Source organism: Siphateles boraxobius, unplaced genomic scaffold (genome assembly GCF_051911475.1).
Source record: "Siphateles boraxobius isolate OS27281-9 unplaced genomic scaffold, OSU_SipBor_1 99, whole genome shotgun sequence".
NCBI lineage: Eukaryota > Metazoa > Chordata > Actinopteri > Cypriniformes > Leuciscidae > Siphateles > Siphateles boraxobius.
In genome coordinates, this window is record NW_027509229.1 from 1,247,577 (window position 1) to 1,268,752 (window position 21,176).

The 21,176-nt window shown below is 40.7% G+C and overlaps 1 protein-coding gene across 1 annotated transcript; it reads left to right on the top strand.

Annotated features, from left to right (window-relative positions):
- The first annotated feature begins 913 nt into the window (after nucleotides 1-913).
- On the top strand, nucleotides 914-20,523 carry LOC143733384 (troponin C, slow skeletal and cardiac muscles-like). Its single transcript, XM_077225091.1, has 7 exons — nucleotides 914-999; nucleotides 11,786-11,816; nucleotides 16,686-16,832; nucleotides 19,732-19,846; nucleotides 19,932-20,068; nucleotides 20,336-20,432; nucleotides 20,520-20,523. Exons 1-7 carry the CDS (start codon nucleotides 976-978, stop codon nucleotides 20,521-20,523), a joined length of 555 nt encoding a protein of 184 aa, XP_077081206.1. The 5' UTR covers nucleotides 914-975.
- The last annotated feature ends 653 nt before the right edge of the window (nucleotides 20,524-21,176 follow it).

The following is a 21,176-nucleotide window of genomic DNA, read 5'->3' on the forward strand; positions in this document are numbered from 1 at the left end:
CGTGTAATAGAATCGCCAATTACCATGGCACAATCAACAGAATTCTCAGTGGGTGTTTCACTGAGTGGGGAGAATCTGTTTGATGTTGTAATCGGAACGGAAGAGCGGTGTTTTGTCCTGCGACTACAGCGTCTCACCACCACCGAATTGTCCTGCTGCCGAACAATGTACCGAACAATGTACAGTGTTTTTTAAGCTAATCACATCCAAAGTAGTATCTAAAGCCCTTGCACTCTTACAATTAACCTCAATTAAAGTTTGGATGCGTGTATCTAGTTCTGAAATCTTCTCCATCAGCCTGACTATCTCCCTGCATTTATAAAGAGTAAAGCTCTCACCGCTGACAGAGAATGCTATACATGTGACATGAAGTGCAAGGGACAATAACAGGAGAAGACATTACTCACTGTGTTTGTTGACTGATCCTATACTTACCACAGTTGTTTGATAGACTCGTAAAAGCCATGAGTGGAAAAAAACGGCAAGCACGGATGGCAGGTTAACAGGCTATGAGATGGCGATAACAATTTAGTTAAAATCTAGCGATGTCAGATTAATGTGACTAGACAATGTGATAGACAATATCTAATATTTGTTGATGAGTAAGTTATATTTAGCAATCTAAACAACAAGGAATGATAGAAAATAAAGATTCAAAACAGAAAGCTATACGGAGCTTACAGACACAAACCAGCAGCAAGGCAGACAGGAGCAATCAATCGGCAGGAGCCTGAAATGTAGTTTCTTAAACACATCTCAAGTATGTCTAAATAACTAAATGGATAGCACATCATCAGTTATCTACACTGATAGTGTGCCCTTCCATTCTTGACTGAACCCCCATCATGACTACATAATTGTTTTATCAGGATGGAGAGACTGTGATGGGCCATCCCATAGGGAACAGGCTGTCCCGTTCTCCTGCTATAAAGCTCTGTCTTCTGCACTAGCGCCACTTCATCTGATCTCCTCACAATGAACGATATCTACAAAGCAGCGGTGAGTCTATGCAGTTTTCCATAGAACTTTCTTGGATTGAGTGTAAAACAAAGTATTTCAACACTAACCATAGGACGCCTAGATTTAATGCATTAAGCATTCAAAATACTTAGCTGTAGCTGTAACTAAAGTTATATAATCCATCGTAATACTTGGTAATTCATGGTTGCACTATTAAAGGCAGACAGTATTTAATTTTTATAGCCTATAGGCTAATTGAGTGAAATCAATTAATCAGAATTACCTGTATATAAGTTACAGAATGAATTTACCTTTCAGATGAATCTCTTTTACTTTGCTTTGTTTTGACGGTTATTTGATTTTTGAACTAAATTGTCAGAACACAATTTAAAAATGAATTGGTTGATTTAGTATTTTACATTAATGATACATAAAAAGTACATCATCAACCTAAACATTCCAAACTTAAATCTAAATATGTTACAATGTAAAGGTAAAGGCAAACACTTACGAGGGGCTTCTTCCCGTATCTGACCCTATTATGGATTACTCTAACACAAGACATGGTGTTGATCATGTGTTGTAATGCACTCTACCATTTAAATGTAACCATGCATAACCATAAATGTTTATTACAGCTGTGGTTAAAAAATATGAATGAAAACATAGGCCTACTCATCATAAGAAGTATATTATTATAAGGCTTCATAAACACATTATTGATTCATAGAAAAAGTGACTCAATAATACCTTAGGCTATTACCGTATATAAGGATTTATAAAACTACATATTAATGTTCAAAATAAAATACAAGTCAAGTTATCTTTATTTATACAGCGCTTTTTACAATATAGATTTTTTCAAAGCCGCTTTACAGAGATAAAAGGTAAATAATGTTGTAATAATATTGCTAAATATAAAATTAAATGTCCCCAACTAACAATGACTGGGAATCTTATTATAATGTGCATAAATGAGGCATCGCTCAAGCAGCCATCATAATGTCGAAAGCTAAAAAAGACAGCTCAAAATACCTTGACTCTTGAGCATTATCAGAGTTAGATAGGAGCCACTCGAGAGGCCAGAAACGCTATCGTTCATGACTACACATGGAGCACCGCCTTCCTCCCATGTCTAATTTTGGCATGCTTTGCTCAGCCATGCATGTGTGTCTGCGTGCTGGAAAAGCAGGCGCTTAAGATAAAACACACTCACTCAGATTCCAGAATTGTGTGTGTGTGTCTGTGTGTGTGCATGTCCTGGTAAACCCAATGTTATGGGACAAAATGTCTCCACAAGGATGGCAATATCCGAAATCCATTTGGGACATTATTGGTCCCCAAGAGGAAAACAGCTTATAAATCATACTCAGTGATGTTTTTTGAAGATGTAAAAGTGTATTCTGTGATGGGTAGGTTTAAGGGTAGGGGTTATGGAATAGAAAATACAGTTTATACAGTATAAAAATCATTATGTCTATGGAATGTCCTCACACACAAGCACACACACAGTGTGTGTTTTTCATGTTTTATGTGTGTGAGGGGCACTAGGTTATCTCCACTGATCTCTGTCTGAGATATCCATGAGACTGTGAGTCTGGGAAGAACATACAGATACAGGTTAATGTGTCACATCAGACTGGTGGTTTGTTTTGGATCTAACATAAAACTATGGACAGTAACTCTTTCTGAAGCAGCTGTCTCATTAACTTTGCTGGATTACACATCTATTGTTGGGCCACCTCATATCCTAATGTCCTTTATATGCGGTTTGTTATTTTTAACTCTGATATACCTTTATCTGTACACTGTAAAATCCAACAGTTGTTCTAACTAACACTTTTTAGTTAACTTGTACTTTAAGGGATAGTTCACCCAAAGATGAAAATTCGGTCATAATCTATTAACCCTCAAGTTGTTCCAAACCTGTATAAATGTCTTTGTTCTGCTGAACACAAGGGAATATTTTAGGAAGAATGTTTGTACCAAGCAGATTTGGTTGGGTGAACTATCTCTTTAATATCTAAACTTAACTGTAAAAATCTATTAATTTGTACTATTCACATACTATGCCTTAATTACTCAGAAAACCTAAGTTAAGATTAATTGATTGGTTTGAGAGCCATTTTGTCAAGCACAAATGAGTTATTGAACTGGGTTATTAGACTTTTAATTCATTTCCTCCACTTTTGCGTTTATCGTTCTCTTGTTGCATTCACTCATTTCCCAAAGTCATCTTGACTGTTGAATTGTCAATACAACTGAATTTTTTGAGAGAACATCACATAAGCTGACTTCATAAATTAATGTTAGTGTTAGTGTTCGGTTGGGCACTTGGAACTTCATTTATAATATTGTAGGCCTAAATCTATTTCTATTAATGCAATAAGAAATCACAATTAGGTTTTCAAAGGAAGGGAAATAATAAATAGGTTGCTTTTTACAACTTTTTGGTTGTCTAACTTCTAAATAAATCAATAACATGTCTGTTCTTCATTTCAAATAACGATCTTTTCAATACTAACACTTACATCATAAACGCCTTGTGAAATTTTTAATTGTGTTGATATAACCCCTCGATATTTGTTACAATATATTGCAGTTAACCATGCTTGAGTCACACACAGACTTCAACATTCAGCATGCAAAACCCAACAATGGTAACAATTTAATTAAATGTATTATATATTAATTGTAACAATTACAATTTGATTTGCGGTTTCTTGTTGTGCTACTGCTTACACAAGACAGCAAATAAAAGTGGCAAATATAACAAACTAACAAAAACAATAGTACAACAAAGCAATTGCATAATTTATTAATGCCTCAATGCACTCTGGGAGTAGGTAATTCTGAGTAGCTATACTAAGTCAAGAGTAAATTATCAAGTAATCTACAGTTCTTTCTTAGTTACTAGAACTCTCATGTTAACAATCAATGTTAGTGAAATTTGTCAGTACAACATACTATTCCTATTTCACTTGTATTTCAGTTTGTTTAAGGAAATAGGTTTGCATGCTTTTTTAAGTAAGACTAACTAATTAGATTTTACAGTGTAGTGTGTAATCTGCAAAATAACTCGGATCAAACCTAAGTCTGTGTATTTCAATAAAGTATTAGTTTGGACTAAAATAAACCTGTTTTTAATGGGAAAACAACTTTGAAATATGTTTTGTCAATTTACACAAACAGGGTAATAACTTTCCTAATTTTAAACAAAAAAGATAATATGAAAAATAAGTTGTTTTTCTTAGCTTGAGAAATCAGAATCTAACCTCTCTCATTGGTTGAACGCTTCAGTAAAACCTTGTTTTTCAGGTTGGTTGAATACAGTAATAATCAGTAATCTTAAATCATTTATTTCACTGCAATAAAACCAGTTTTTCAGGTTGGTTGAACTCACCTCAGTTATCATCAAAAGGTTCCAGATGCTTAAATAATATAAAATACTTTATATCTGTATTTCCTGTGTCAACAAGGAATTATGTCAATTATTAATTAATGCTGTAATCAACTTTGCATGTGTGGGCATTAAGTAATCTACCAAAAAAAAACACAAAAAAAACAATTGAAATAAGTAGGACTCTGCTCAAATGCTTCACACTTCGATGTTCCAACCAGGAAAATGTATGGGGTAAAGATATAAAGTATTTTATATTATTTAAGCATCTGGAACCTTTTGATGATAACTGAGGTGAGTTCAACCAACCTGAAAAACTGGTTTTATTGCAGTGAAATAAATGATTTAAGATTACTGATTATTACTGGATTCAACCAACCTGAAAAACAAGGTTTTACTGAAGCGTTCAACCAATGAGAGAGGTTAGATTCTGATTTCTCCAGCTAAGAAAAACAACTTATTTTTCATATTATCTTTTTTGTTTAAAATTAGGAAAGTTATTTTCCACCTTGATGTAAAGGCATTCAAAACTTAAATCATTACCCTTATTTAATTTAGACTATTTTTCACAACTTAATTTAGTTGTATTTCCCAAAAGCATCATAAGCCTAAGTTGATCGTAGAACAATTGCCATCAATGGTTTCTACGATCAACTTAGCTGACGATGCTTTTGAGAAATGTGGACTGGGTGGACGAAAAGCGTTTTGAAACGAAAACGCCACTTTCAAATCTATCCGGATTAATGTAGACGTAGCATCAGCCACACCCTCAGCACCAGATTCCTACACATACAAAAATAACCCTATAGCATGTCTGATCCCCCGTGGCAAGCATCAACTGAAGTGTCTAGGCAGCTTCTTCCACTCCATCGTCTTTGTGTCCTACAAAAATAGAAGTACTGATTACTGTAACTGTAAAACATCCTTTTACTAAATGGAAGCATACAGAGATACCTGTATGCGAGGCAATTTGGTGCATTTCTTTTTATTACAGTAGTATAGCTACAGTACATGTATGTGTTGTAACACGCTCAAAGGTTACAGCAGAGAGCAGTCTGAAGTACACTTACCTGTTTCCTGAAGGTTCTTATGATCGAGGCGACGGAGAAGCGACTCAAGTTTGGCTGTACTTGTAGCCCAGCCTCCCCCATAGTCAAACCATGGACAAGGACATGGTAAACTAGAGTGGCACGAGCTTCATCCGAGACTGCTTGCCCATGCCCTTCCTCATCGTCCTCATCCCCCTCGCCCTACACTCTCCCTCCTCCCCCTGTCGGGTGTCCTCCAACTCTGCTATCACTTCTTTCTGGGTCCATTGTCTATCTATTGAAGGTTCTGATTGGTGTGTGATCAATTTTGACTCTTAATGTTTCCACCTTGGCAATTCTGTGCTAAAGGAGCTGAAGCTGTGGTGACTTGAGTGAACACTATTGAATGCTTGTGCTTTCTAAATGACAAAATAGTGTAGGCAATGAGAAATTAAGGGATTTGTGTGTAGAGTTTTGCCGTGACAGTTCAACAAATCCGATTTATGTGTCAAAACAGGGGAATAGTGTTTATAGTTTAGGGAAATGGGTGTGCTTTTTGATAAACGGCGTTATGGTTTTTAAATTTTAACTCAAAAGCCTGGTTAAAGTGTTTAAGCAATCGAGAAAAACTGTATAACAGTAATCTTGAGGGGTGGAGGTATTTAAAGTAATGTAATCGTCTGGTTTTAGCCAGGTTTCTGTCAAATACAGCACATCTAGGTTATAATCTGTGATCATATCATTAACAAAAAGTGTTTTTGTAGTTTTTTTTATTTCTTTGGGGAACAGACACATTCTCTATATTATGATATCTAGGTGAAAGAGTCTCTATGTGATGGGATTTATCTGACCTCAGTGACGTGAGACAGCTGACAGACGGTCGGTTTAGCCAGTTTGTCTGCTTCCTGACCTGAGCCCCAGATTGTCATGTTTGAGCTCTAATACTATGTGCCATATTACTAGAGAGAAGAGCAGCACCATCCCAGGAGGGATGAATACCATCTCTTTTCAACAGGTCAGGTCTGCCCCATTATTTTGCGGACACCACTTAGACAACCAGCCATTGAGTGATGACAATCTGCTAACTATCTCATCGCTCCTGCGAACAGGAAGAGGGCCAGAGCAAATTATAGTGCCTGACATCGTACTTGCGAGTTCACACACCTCTTTAACATTAATTTTAGTGATCTCCGACTGGCTAAGTCGAACATCATTAGTGCCAACGTGAATAATGATCTTAGAAAATTTACGATTAGCATTAGCCAGGATTTTAAATTTGCTTTGATGTCAAGCGCACTGGCTCCCAGCAAACATGTGACTATGGTGGCTGGTGGCTCTATTTTCACGTTCCGTGTAATAGAATCGCCAATAACTAGGGTACATTCAACAGGATTCTCAGTGGGTGTTTCACTGAGTAGGGAGAATCTGTTTGATTTTGTGATCGGAACGAAAGAGCGGTGTTTTGTCCCGCGACTACAGCGTCTCACTGCCACCGAATTGCCCTGCTGCACAGGCTCTACTTCAGCCGGAACCGAACAATGTACAGTGTTCTCTAAGCTAATCGCATTCAAAGCAGTGTCTAAAACCCTTGCCCTCTTACAATTAACCTCAATTAAAGTTTGGATGCGTGAATATAGTTCTGAAATCTTCTCCGTCAGCCTGACTATCTCCCTGCATTTATCACATGTAAATCCTGTGCAGACAGAGAAGCCTATGCTATAAATGTTACATGAAGTGCAAGTCACAATAAGAGGAGAAGAGGACATGACTTACCGTGTTTGTTGACTGATTCTACTTACCACAGCTTTGATGGATTTGTAAAAAGCGCAAGCTAAATAAATAAATAAAGAGCGCATGGATGGCACACTAACAGGATAGCGAATCAGTAGCTTGCTCTGCTAGCAATGATTAATATTTAAGCTAGCGATGTCAGGTTAATATGTGATGTTGAGTAAGTTGTATTTAGCAGTATAAACAACAGCGAATAGTAGTAAATAATGACTCAAAACAGAAAGATATACGAAGCTACAGACACAAACCGGCAGCAAGGCAGACAGGAGCAATCGAGACAATCGACTCACCCTTAAGCCATCCTAGGTGTATATGACATTCTTCTTTCAGATTAATTAAATAGGAGTTATATAAAAAACAAAATTCATGGCTCTTCCAAGCTTTATAATGGGAGTCACTGGGTATATTTTTTGGAACTCCATCAAAGCGCATCCATCCGTGAGGTCTTCTGAAGTGAAGCGATGCGTTCATGTAAGAAAAATATCCATATTTAAAGCTTTATCAACTAAAATAACTATCTTCTGGCAGACGGCTGTATGCAAGTCGACTTAGGCCAGAAGAGTACCCAGTGACGCATGTATAACGTAGATGTAGGAGTAGCGTAAGCTTCGACGCCTCTCACGGCTGGTCAACCGCGTTCGTCATTATGTTCAAGGGTTACTCTTTTGGCGAAAGTCGACTTGTGAATGCATCGATTCACTTCAGAAGGCCTGTATTATAATAATCCTGAATCCCTTTTTGCAAAAAGGAGCACAATTGAGCAGACAAACATTGTCTAGTATTTTAGAAATAAATGGAAGATTTGACATTTGTCTGTAATTTGACAATTCATTTGGATCTAGTTGTGGTTTCTTAATGAGAAGCTTAATAAAGGCCAGCTTGAAGGGTCTTGGCACATGACCAAGAGACAGAAATGAGTTAATACTGAGAAGAGGCTCTACTGCAACAGACAGGCCTGCATTAAAACACATAGGGCCCAGAGGCAATAACAAACCCAAGGGCCCCCTTCATAGTATCCCATCTTGGTGCCACTACACTTTCGAAATAATTAAAATTTAAAAGTAATTTAAAACGCACACAGAAATACAGAGATACTGCCAGACCCTCCAAGCATCAGACGAAGAAGCATTCCTGAGACGGGAGACTCAGAGATGAGGAGACCTGCTCTTCAGGAGACGGTGAAGGCACTGCTCCTTGAGTTTGTTTTATGTTCCACCAATGGGCTCATGGTCAGTGGTACCCATATTTTCAACAAAACAGCAATTTCCCCATTCTCTGGGTCCCCCTGCCAAATGCACCCCCTTCTCAAGCACCCCCCGCCAAACTGTGGAGCTAGGTAAGTGTTGCACTGCACACTCAGACCCCACTCCAGGACACTGTGCCTTTCGGGTCGGGTCCCTGTCCCTCACTGCCACACCACGGTTACGTCTGTGGTCCCATTGGTCCCACTGGTTCGGTCGCTGGGAGCCTGGCTAACGCTTCCCAGCCAATCACGCTGGCTCATTCAGATGATCAGACTCAGCTATGCAATTCAGTTCACAGAAATCAGTTGTGGGAACACAGGGACCTGGTGCTCAGACACCTCAGCCATCTGGGGCTTCAGGTCAACTGGGAATAGAGCAAATTCTCACAGAGGATCTCTTTTGCCAGGATAGAGTTGGATTTGGCCAACCTGACAGCTCGTCTCATGAACGAGCATGCTCAGTCAGGGCTGAACTGCTTGAATTTGTTCAGGCCAGGACAGAGGGTCCACTGAAATGATTTCAGAGGCTCCTGGGGCATATGGCTTCTGCAGCCATGGTAACACAGCTTTGATTGCTGTCAAACCATCACTCTGACCTGCCACCAAGCTTTTAGCCAGTGGTCAGACCTTGCATTTCTACGCGCCAGAGTTCCCCTAGAAAAAGTGTCAGGCATGTTGTTGTCTCAACAGATGCCTCCACCATCGGCTGGGGTGCCATGTGCAACTGGCATGCTGCCTCAGGCTCCTGAACAGGACCTTGATTGCAGTGGGATATCAATTGTCTCGAGTTGCTAGCAGTATTCCTTAATCTCCACCAGTTTCTGCCGTGGACACATACCAATGCCAGTTGTTCTATTCCCTTACCCTTTGGATCCTCAGCACGGATGCACTGGCAAACAGCTGGCCCTGGGGTGTAAGTAAGTATGCGTTTCCCCCAGTGGACCTACGCGCACAGACCCTGTGCAAGGTCTGGGAGGTCACCTACCCTCAGTGGTAGTAGACACTATAAGTTCAGCTAGAGCCACCTCTATGAGGCGCGCTTATGCTTGGAAGTGGAACTTGTTCGTTGAATAGTGCTCTATTGGATAGTAACTAAAGGAGAACCCCCATAAATGCCCGACTAGAGTCCTCCTTTCCTTTCTGCAAGATGGGTGGTGCGTAGACTGTCTCCCTCCACCCTGAAAGTGTATGTTGTTGCTATCGCCGCACATCACAAAGCAATAGAAGGTAAGTCTGTGGGAAAGCACAATCTGGTCATCTGGTTCCTCAGAGGTGCGAGGAGGTTGAACCCTCCACGGCCTCGTTTCATCCCCTCTTGGGATCTCTCTCTGGTCTTAACGGGCCTGCAGATAGCTCCCTTTAAGCCCTCGCAGTCAGTCGAGATTAAGATCCTGTCTCTTGAGACAGCGCTCCAGATTGCACTCAATTTTCTCAAGAGGGTCGAGGACCCGCAAGCATTTTCGGTCAATGAAACATGCCTGGAATTCCCCCATGATTGGTTTGCAGCAATTGACCTGAAGGACGCATACTTTCATGTCTCAGTTCTCCCTCGACACAGACCGTTCTTACGTTTTGCATTTGAGGGACAGCCATACCAGTACAAAGATCTCACCTTCGGGCTGTCCCTGTTGCCCTGCGCCCTGCAAGATCAGTTGTGGGAACACAGGGACCTGGTGCTCAGACACCAGGGATCTTGGGATCTCTCTCTGGTCTTAACGGGCCTGCAGATAGCTCCCTTTAAGCCCTCGCAGTCAGTCGAGATTAAGATCATGTCTCTTGACACAGCGCTCCAGATTGCGCTCAATTTTCTTAAGAGGGTCGAGGACCCGCAAGCATTTTCGGTCAATGAAACATGCCTGGAATTCGGGCTGCCCTGCTATCACGCCATCCTGAGACCCCAGCCTGAATATATGGCCAAATTTCCCACCACTCCTTTCAGGGACCAAGTGGTGAACTTCCAAGCACCCAGCCCTAGCATCTTTGTGCCCTGTGCGTGCTACACGTCTATATGTAGACTGCACACAGAGCTTCAGGACCTCAGATCATCTATTTGTCTGTTATGGAGGCCAGCAAAAAGGCTGTCTCTAAGCAGAGGTTGGCCCACAGGATTGTGAATGGCATCGTCCTGGCGTATCAGTCCCAAGGTGAGACGTGCCTCCTTAGGGTGAGAGCTAACTCTACCAGGAGTGTTGCTTCCTCCTGGGCATTGACGCACGGCGCCTTGCTGGCAGACATCTGCAGAGCTGCGGGCTGGGTGACACCTAATACATTCGTGAGGTTCTACAACCTCAGAGTAGAGCCTGTTTCTTCCCATGTGTTGTCTGGGAAAAGTTGATATACGGGTGGGCTGGCTCAGTATCTCGGTCGCTGCGCCATTACCCTCCTAGGACTGGATATGTGCGCTATTTGCTCCTCAGGTGAGATCCCCATCTGGCGAACCCTGCTTGGAGTTCTTCCAGCAACAGCAGCAGCCATACAGTCAGAGGCGTCTGACGCCAGGTCTAGCATGTGTGTGCATGCCCAGTGGTCAGCCCCTGTGCTAGACTAAGTGTCCATATGTTGTGATTACCAAATGTGTGTTCTTCCATGGTACAGCTTCCCGGTTGGCAAGCCCGTGTCTTTCCCTTGGCAGAGCCCGCTCTGCCGTCCCTGTCGGTGTTGTCACAGGCTCCCTATGTGGCACTGCCCTCTGGCGAATTCATTTGTGTAACTGCCCATTCTACCTCCCTACGGATAGGATGTGGTCTCCCTAGAGCCCCTTAAAGCTTGGATTAGGCACACATTCTTAGTGTTATCCAATATTATTACTGTGTGGGAACAAGTAAGAACAGCAGTGATTGAATTCTCTGTGTAACCCCTATCCTTCCACCCCGATGGTGCGGGGGATCAGGCGGCTTACGCGGGGCACTGAAAGATGCAGCGATTGTGCCGTTTTTTAAGATTATAGGGCTATCAGGCGCGATCCTAATTCGTAAGTCACTGACCTAACGTCTCGTTCCCTCCTTCAAGGAACAGGAGTTACATTAGTAACCTAGACATTCAGGTGACTTCTGTTTATTTGTTAATCTAGACACTGTACTAAATAAAAACCTTTGATCGGTTTGTTTATTTTCTATGAGTTTGCAGAGATGGTCCGTTATTGACCGTTATTTTTTTATTTGATTAAAAATCTTTTAATTACTATGTTTAATATTAAATTTACTGTTTGTTACAAAAACACCAAAATCACACAAATCTACTTACCAAAGTCCACTGACCGAAATGACTGTAATATCTGTGTGGGTGCATGTTTGTGTTTATTTGTGTAGTGTACATTATGTTTTGAATTTGTCATAATTATTGATCCATTGATGTCTTCAACAGGTAGAGCAGCTCACTGATGAGCAGAAAAATGGTATGGCATAGTAATACTATACAGCATTTGGTCTCAGACTGGCCAAAAATGTTGTTATATGTTTTAAATTGCCTCTAGATTATTTTATTTTTTTACTACCTACAGTGCTGTATAAAGTACATTTGATAACAGTGTAAAATAACAATGAAAATAGAAACAACCCGCTTTAAGTCCCCCCACACTTTTTAAATTGGATTTGAGATTTGGACATTAATTTGACCACCCCAAGTCACTCCTTTTTAGTTTTGATTGTTTTGGGTCAATATGTCAAAAGACCCGAGCGTGAGCTTTAATTTTAACAAATGGCCTCATGGTGTCCTCAACCACTCTTTGGTATCTACATTATTTTTAACATAAGAACGGGCGCAGCCATTTGTAACTTGTGCGAGGATTCTGGTGTTATCCTCTTTTTTTTCTTATTATTTTACCTGTACACAAACACTCTGTTTTGCTGATTGATATTGCAAACTGGTATTTGTTATCATATTGTTTTAATCATAATTTTTAATAAACACACTGGTTTGTAGCAAAACAGTTTTGATGTTTACTGAATCTTGTTATTCTACCTATAGCAGCTTATAAATTGAAAGTTGCCCACATTCACAGAAAATAGCTTACTTCAAAAAATAGTTTACATTATGATAGCATGATTGACAGACCCTATGGCAGCAAAATACTCACAAATAATTATAATATACTGGTGGTGATTCAAAGTTGGCATGAGGTTTTTGAAATGCATGTCACCAGATTCTAATGGTCTGATCCAAGACATTTTCAGGCATTGCATGAAGTATGACAAAGTGACGCAACCGAGTTACATAAGTAACATCAATTTTAAATGGAACTCAACACAGCATCACGATGTTGATGCTATGGGAACGTTAATACTCACATCGCCATACTGAAGGCATGCCTGACCAATCAGGTTGTGAAGTATGCAAAAGCACAAACCCTATGGTCCAGGAATGGTTACCCAAAAGAGACGAACCTGGGGTAAACCAACTCAATAATAAATATAAGTGAACGTGTATGGAAAGGGATAGCGTGCAAACATATAAAAGTATATTATATAAGTATAATACTTCTCCAAGAAGGTAGAAGTGAAGCATACTGCGCACCTCAAATGAATGAGAATTGATACAGAAGAAATAACCCAAAAGGCACATGCATCGGGAACGTAGACCACCTTGACAGTTGATGTACGTAGCGGTCTCGATGTGTTGTCCGTCTGGACCAGTATATGCTTACCACACAGCAATGGCAGAAACTGAACTTACAGGCCCTGGATGGGAGACGTGGGCGACCCCGCCAGGTGGCAGCAATTTGCGGGCAAAGCTGCACTGCAACTGCACGCTCCACCTTAGGGATGTCCAAGTACACTTTGTCCGCCCTGACATCAAGGGTAGTGTGTCTTTGGGCAGAAAAAGTGTGCCTTCCACAACTTCGATACCTTCTCGTGCACTTCTGGGAAAAAGGTGACTGACGCACCGTCACACCAACACAGGAACACTTCCGGGTTCTGAAGTCCACACATGTTAGATGAAAGCAGAGCCGAATCAACGTAGAAACGCTCGGCTCCGAAGCAAAAACTTGCTAAATGTGTCTCTGATCATTTCCTATATACCCGCAGCACAGGGCGTGGTTCGCGATGCAATGTCAATGTCCTCACTCACATGTCCATTGGCTGGTTCTGTTAAAACTCGAAGATGATAGAGCTTTCAGGTGCAATCTCAATTCAGCAGTCACTGACGTAACTCGTAGTGACTGACTGAATAGGAACATCTGCCAAAGCCTCCAAGGCAGACCCCACAACTGATCAGATTTACCTTACAAGGCTGAACGGTCGACTTAAATGCTCAGCGCCCTGATTGGACACAAAAGATTAAGCTTTTCTTGCTCCTCTGATTCAAACGGCGCGGGAGAATAAGCTAGAAGGATGACTGAAAACAGTCAAAAACTGCACCTTATTAATGTAATCCGGCCTCAGGTGCACCTATGACCTTAACCAGTTCAGAGGCGAAGTGTAGGCCGGATGGGGCAACTGATAAAGCTTGCAAATCTCATATCCTTTTTAGCAAAATTAATGCTAATAACAGAGCCACCTTGAGAGTCAGAAACCTCTCTGATGCTGACTCCAAAGGCTCGAATGGAGGCTCTGATAATCCTTCCAAGACTATGGAAAGATCCCAGGAAGGAAGTCATGGTCTGCAGGTAGGCTTCAGCCGTCTGGCACCATGAAGAAATCAAGATATCAGGGGATGCCTCCCCACAGTTACTCCATCGATGTGATTGTGGCAAGCAGATATAGCGGCCAAGTATACTTTAAGTGTAGCAGGGGATAAATCGGAAAAGCCATCCGAAACGCGCTTCTGTAAAAGCTCCAGAACTGAACCAACCAGGCAGTGTACTGGGTATGTTTGGTGCCTTGCGCACCAAGACTCAAAGAGACACCACTTCATGGTATAACCTTTCCTAGTGGAAGGAGCTCTAGCATCCATTCTAGCATCTCTGTATGGGGGTCGAATCCCATACCAACCCCAAAAAGGTTGTCCTCCGACTAGGAGAAAGGACGCTTTTCTTTATGTTCAACCTCAACTCGATGCTGAATCGCCAGGTCCTTTGACTTGCCAAGTATGAGCCAATCATCGATATAACTAAGAACATGGATGCCCTGGAGTCGCTGAGGAGCCAGAGCTGCATCCATGCACTTTGTGAATGTGCAAGGTGATAAAGCTAGGACGATACTGGTACACATTAGGGATGTAACGATTCACTCAACTCACGATGCGATATGACTCACAATACTGGTTTCACAATGCGATTTTCTCACGTTATTTTTTAAATTCAGATTTAAGACAAAAAGTGTCATTTTATTTCTCAGATAAAATGCTGTACATGTCTTTATAAAATTGAAATATATTTTATGTAATAATAACACTAAATTGACATTTTAAAACAAGTCCCAAAAAAGAAATAAAAAGACCATAAAATTTAAGTACAACAGTGACAGGGGTTTCACATTGTTATAAAGGCAAGATTTTAATAGTATTTTTTAAATTATTTTAATTCGCAGCATTACATTTGCAAGAGTTCGAAAAACAGAACACATTTAGAAAAACATACCATAATAATCAACCAATTATTTAAAATAATCCATGTAGACATTTAGAGAAAGAGATAAATACAACACCTGGTTCTGCAACAGTTTTCTCCTTCAGTCTGTGGAATACATCCTCGTGCTGGTCTTTCTCTTTGTGAGCCTGGAATGCATTTATTACGACAGAAAACAGCATTGTATCTTTTGCAATGAAAACACAGATGCACCTTGTGATCTCCGTGGCTCTCGCACTTGTCGCCGTGAGTGGGGCTGGAAATCCGCCTGTCAGTTTGGTTTGGCCTATTAATATTTTTTTTACATGCAAACGGAGGTGACTGGAGCTTCTCAGTCTCCCTGTGGTGATTATTAGTCTTCGGAAAGCCAAAATGCCGCCAGACCTCCGATTTGAATGAGTCAACGTCAACATATATACGTACACGCTTGCCGTCACCATGTTTGCTTCTGTTTGAAGGTGCGTGCACACTGGCTCAGAGCAGAGCGACCGTTTCAATTTATTCCTATGGAAGTTGAGCTTAGCGCTCACGCGCACTCACAAACTCAACTTCTCTAGGAATGAACTGAAAACACTCGCTGCTATTGTTCCTGTAAAGCAAGTATACAGTTAACGCCCCTGCTGTTTAAAACATGTATCGTGATTAGTTTAACATCTCAACCGACTTGAATCGTCACATATTTGTATCATCGATTTTCAACCCGCTCGGAGTGAATTGTTACATCCCACTAGTACACTGAGATACCAGTCTGAACAACGCCAATTGCTTTATGGCCGCCTGGAACCTGTCGACAACAGCATTGACTGTGTCACTGAACAGGCCTGATAGTGAAACCGTTTTACGCTGATACCAAACAGGTGCTGCTACGTCGCAACCATAGCAGCCATTGCACAGTCAATAGAGCAACCGTCTGCTTAGAGGCACAGAGAACATGGTATGTGGCCTGGCGGAGTTCAATGACTGATTTAGCCTCAGTCAATAGCTTCACCGGGTCCAGGGCGTTAAGCAGGTCAGCCTGGCACACCTGCAGAATAGACATACAGTAGTTTGCAGGAACGCACCAGCCTGACACTCTTTACCCTGGATGTATTTCTGCAAGGGCTCATGTAATCCCGAAAGGTCTCGTGGGTAGTGTGGTTTCTTTAGGGTTGAGGCCAAGACAGTAGACAGACAACTCCTAACACAGAGAACAAGACTTCTCACAGACATACAAACATTGGCTTGCTGAAGACAAAGAAGCTAGTGACGTGCATTTCAGGCATCCATTTATGGTCTCAGCTGATGCTACATCACCTGACCATGCTTTTGGCCAATCAAGATCGGTGTTTCCAACCAAAAACAAAAACTGGCTGAATTTAACACCCATCCCCAACTAATAAAAAACAATAACAGCATTATTTATAGCCTCCCTGCTAAAAAATCTAGCAATGCTGGTCACCAGCATAAGTTATGTTTTGCATGCTGGTCCCCATGGGAAGCAGGAATGCCTGAGGACCAGCTACACCAGCTTGAGAACAGCATGACTACGCTTGTCCACCAGCTAGACCAGCACTATTCCAGGTCTAACCAGAATAAACCAGCCTAGACCAACATGGAATTAATGCTGGTTTATGCTAGATTTTTCAGCAGGGCTATATGCAATAAAGATTTACTAAACTGACATTAATTAACAATATAATTTAATTGTTCATTACAGAGACACTATACTGTATACAAAAGCTTAACTGAATGCTTAAGTTCTTTGGTTGTGTTTTGTAGAGTTCCGCGCAGCATTTGATATTTTCATTCAGGATGCTGAAGACGGCTGTATTAGCACTAAGGAGCTCGGAAAGGTAATGAGGATGCTGGGCCAGAACCCCACGCCGGAAGAACTCCAGGAGATGATTGACGAGGTGGATGAGGATGGTAAAGTCTAGAACAATCCAGAATAACTAACATTCCAGAACCCTAACCTGTAATGTCAACAAGTGTTTTAGTCAAGTTCACCTAAACCGAGACCAAGTCAAGACCAGGACCTGTGTGTGTTGTGACCAAGAAAAGACCAAGACATTGTGGGGTTTAGACCAAGGCAGGGCAAGACCGAGTCAAGACTAAGACCAGACCAGGTCTCCTCAAATTCATCTAAAAAAAATCCCCATTTACTGCATGAGAAATGTCTTAATCAATAAATACAATTAGAAAAATAAGACAATCTATAGAGCAGTTACCAATCAAATGAAATCACTAACAACAAAATTCATCTTTGCACTGCAGAGGTGGCACAGAAGCTAAAAGCACACTATACTGTAACAAGCACGTCCTTCAGATGATTGGACTCTCTGTGGTCATTAAACATCGCATGGCACTTCTCGTAAATAGTAGTATGTCCTGACCTGTGTTCCTTCCATTGCCCTTATCAATCTTGGCCTCCTAATAATCCCCATCCACTGAACCGGCTCGATCCCTCTCTCTCCTCTACACCTGTAGCTGGTGTGTGTGAGTGCACTGGCACCATTGTACTGTGGCTGCCGTCGCATCAACCCAGTGGATGCTGGTTGAGGAGAGACCTCCTGATAGGATTGTATAGTGCAATTGAACCATTAAATGAACAAATTATTCCGAAAACATTGATTAATTTAGGAAAGAGAAAGTAGCTGAAACTGATCTTTGATGCTCAAACTAATTGCTCATAATGTCTCTAGACACAGAAGTATTGCATTGATAATCTATGCAAAATAATCCTTGAGTCATTTCTTATTTCTTTTAAAGCATCCATTTTTTGGCCTTCAAACACAAATGTCGAGATCAGGAAAATCAAAATTTGCTTGGGGGAGTATGCCCCCTAACCCCCTAAGTAAACTCTTTTTTGGGACCTCTGTATTTATAAAACCCTGCGTACGGCGTGACTAGGGTGACCACCATCAAACAAAACAAATGTGGGACAAATTGTGTGGGACAATGTGGGACATGTTACCAACACTAAAACATAACCTGAAACTGTTATATAATGTTTATCTAACTTTAAAACATTTGTTTTCAGCCTTTCAGCTGATAAAAATACTTTATTCTTTAGTCCCTTCCAGAAAACACCATTACATCACAATGTAACATGTCTTTCTTTTACATGACATTTAAATTCAACATCACTGAGCCCAAAGGCATCATGCAGAAAACTATTTTTTAAACAGTTCTGACCAAGTCCAACTAAAATTCAACAAAATAAATAATGAACTAATAAAATATAAACCAACATGAATTTAGATCATTGACAGTCTTATATATTAGGAATATATTAAACCAAAAACTTTCATATTTATTTAGAAAGGATGTGAATTAAAACCATAGCAGGCAACAAGTTGATAAATTCTGTTAAATTTAAAATTTAATTGACCGAATTATCCATTTGTTTTCTGACAGGGAACACATGGAACGAATCACCGCTCCACATTTTGATCGACAGCGTCACAACCCACTAGGGTCCGTGTTTACTCCTGTGCTTTCAACCAATAGATAGGATTTTAAAAATGGCTGTTGTAGCCCATTTGTACATCTGACTAAGCGCTGTTAAATATAGGTGAAAAACTACGCCACAAAAAGAATAAATAAAATGCTTTCTTAAAAAGGCAAAAGAACGCATGCACGTTTTCTTCATATGATAGTTAAAAACCAACAGACTCATGAAAATGCGGAACATTTTCTCAATATGCGGCGTGCGGGACAAGGCAAAGCGGGACGGGTGCTCACCCTAGGCTTGACCTACTCATCAAAACAGTCAAACGCTGCCTCTATGGGAATTTAACATAGGGGTGTCCTGACTTATGCACCCTGTATTTGAAGGAAGAACTTAAGAATTTATTTTATTTATGATACATTATTCATTCACAAAGAAAATTGGTGTCCTTAGAGGTTGGATTTTTCCTCATTTTTTAAATTAAGGCATTAAGATCAATTTCCAAAAGATGATTTTTTATTCCTCTTTTTAGGCAACTTTAGCATGGGTGTCCTAACTTGTAAATAAAGACAGACTTTTCATTTTTAGGCGACCTATTCCTTGAATAGAGAAAGTTGGACTATACCATCAAAACCTCTGAACCTCTAAACAGATTGTTGGCTTTTATGAAGATTTATCATTGTAACGTTGTTAAAAGTCAATTTCCTGTAAGATGTAGGAGACTGCTACAACTGAGTTTATTTTAGTTGAGATGAGTGTTGTAGTAACTCATTTGTGTTGCATTGTTTGGTTGTAGAGAGCATTTGTTGAAGGTCTTGATCTTGTCTCGACTGCATTTGCATGGTGCGGTGTGGTGCTACTTTTCACTTATAGCAAAATGTACAGCAAGATGCAATGATCTATGATACGTGGTATTTTATTTTATTCATATTTATGTTATAATAAATTTCTTTATTATAAATCACAATGTTTATATAAAACATGGGATTATTATATACACATTTTTTTTCATTGTTCTCATATTTGCTTTTGTGATACATTTGTTATCAATGGCAAGTATGTGTCATGTGGTAGTAGTGTAGTAGTGATTTGTTTATGTTTTTCTAAAAATGAACATTATTTTCAAAAATCACAAACCCATTGAAGAAATAATCACTATCGTTAAAATTGTAATGGAATGTATCTGTATCAACACTTATCTATTTATTTAACTGACTAATATGTTGTAATATTTGAAAAAAGGAACTTTCTTGAGGGGAGAAAAACATTAAAATGCAGTATAAAGCGTATAAAAAATAAAATGTCAGTGCATGTACTGTCATTGAAATTCTGAAATGAGCATGTGCTAAAATGATGGTTTGTGCATGTGTGCAGGCAGTGGTACGGTGGATTTTGAAGAGTTTTTGGTCATGATGGTGAGATGCATGAAAGATGACAGCAAAGGAAAGTCAGAAGAAGAACTGGCAGAGCTCTTCCGTATGTTTGATAAGTATGTATGTCCTTAAACTAAAGTAAGAAAACTAACCTGTGGTGGGTTTAGTGGTTTCTGATGGTTTTTGATTGTATCTGGACAGGAATACAGATGGGTACATTGATCTTGATGAACTGAAGCTGATGCTGGAAGGTACAGGTGAAACCATCACTGAAGATGACATTGAGGAACTGATGAGGGACGGAGACAAAAACAATGATGGAAAAATTGATTATGATGGTAAGCATGTGTTATTGTTGTGTTATACTCAAGTTCACTCAACAGCACCCGCCCCCCCCCCCCCCACCCCTCGACTACAAATGCATAGAGTTCTTTAAACAGTTGTGTTTACAGCATTAAACTAGAAATCTGAAACTTCAGTATGTTCCCCCCTCTGAGCAATCCTCTTAAACTGTGGAGAGTTTGATTATGCTGCATTAAAACCACTTACTTAACTCCTTCCCGGCCATTGACAGAATTTTCCGACAACCCATGTTCCCTTTCGAGGGAACTTCTACACTGTGTCAGCTGCTGACGCTATGGGACCTGGTGTGTGTGACACGTGTACAAACACATGCCTGACGCAGTGTGATGACGTTGCAAGGTGCAGCCCAGTGTAAGAAAGATGCCCGAGAGCACGTCATCAGCTTCTGTGTCTTCAGGAAGCTGTTTGTTTGTGTGCTGTGTGCAGATAGCAGTGTGTGTAAAAGAAAGGATAGAAGGTAAGCAGAATGTTGCGATCAGACAGTTTAAACACGTGTTCCTCCATGCTCTCGTTTTTCAACGCCTGCCGTTGGTCACTAGCTGTGTGCTATCTGTCTGGGGTGGATGTGTTTATTGCGATGATCTCCCATTGAGGAAACTTTGCTCCCCATGATTTGCTGAGGCAGCGCTTGGATAATAGGAATCTCACACAGAGCTGGTAGAGTAGATGAGCGAGTTCCCCTCAACTTTCCAGTCGGTTTCATAATCCTTATGCCAGAAGTGGAAGCCCGCTCAGCGGCCTCTTCTGTGGGAAACGAGGACTATGATTCTGATGGAATAGACGTGGTGTCAGTAGAGATATATCTGCTTGATCTGTTTCCGGCTCACAGCTTGAACCTGGTTAAGCTTGTGTGGTTCATTCGGCTTTGAGTTATTCGAATGTAGAGGGGCTCGTGAGAAGGGTTATGGGTGGATGCCTCTGGGGAAAAAGGAATTTAGCGAATTACCTTTCCCTGGCTACACCTCATTGCTGAAGGCTCCCGTTTTGACCTCTAAACCATATCAGACGGCACTGAGGTTGGTGGGCAGAGCTGTGAAGCTTTGCACACTATGGCAGTACTGTAAGCTTATCAGGATCAAGGGG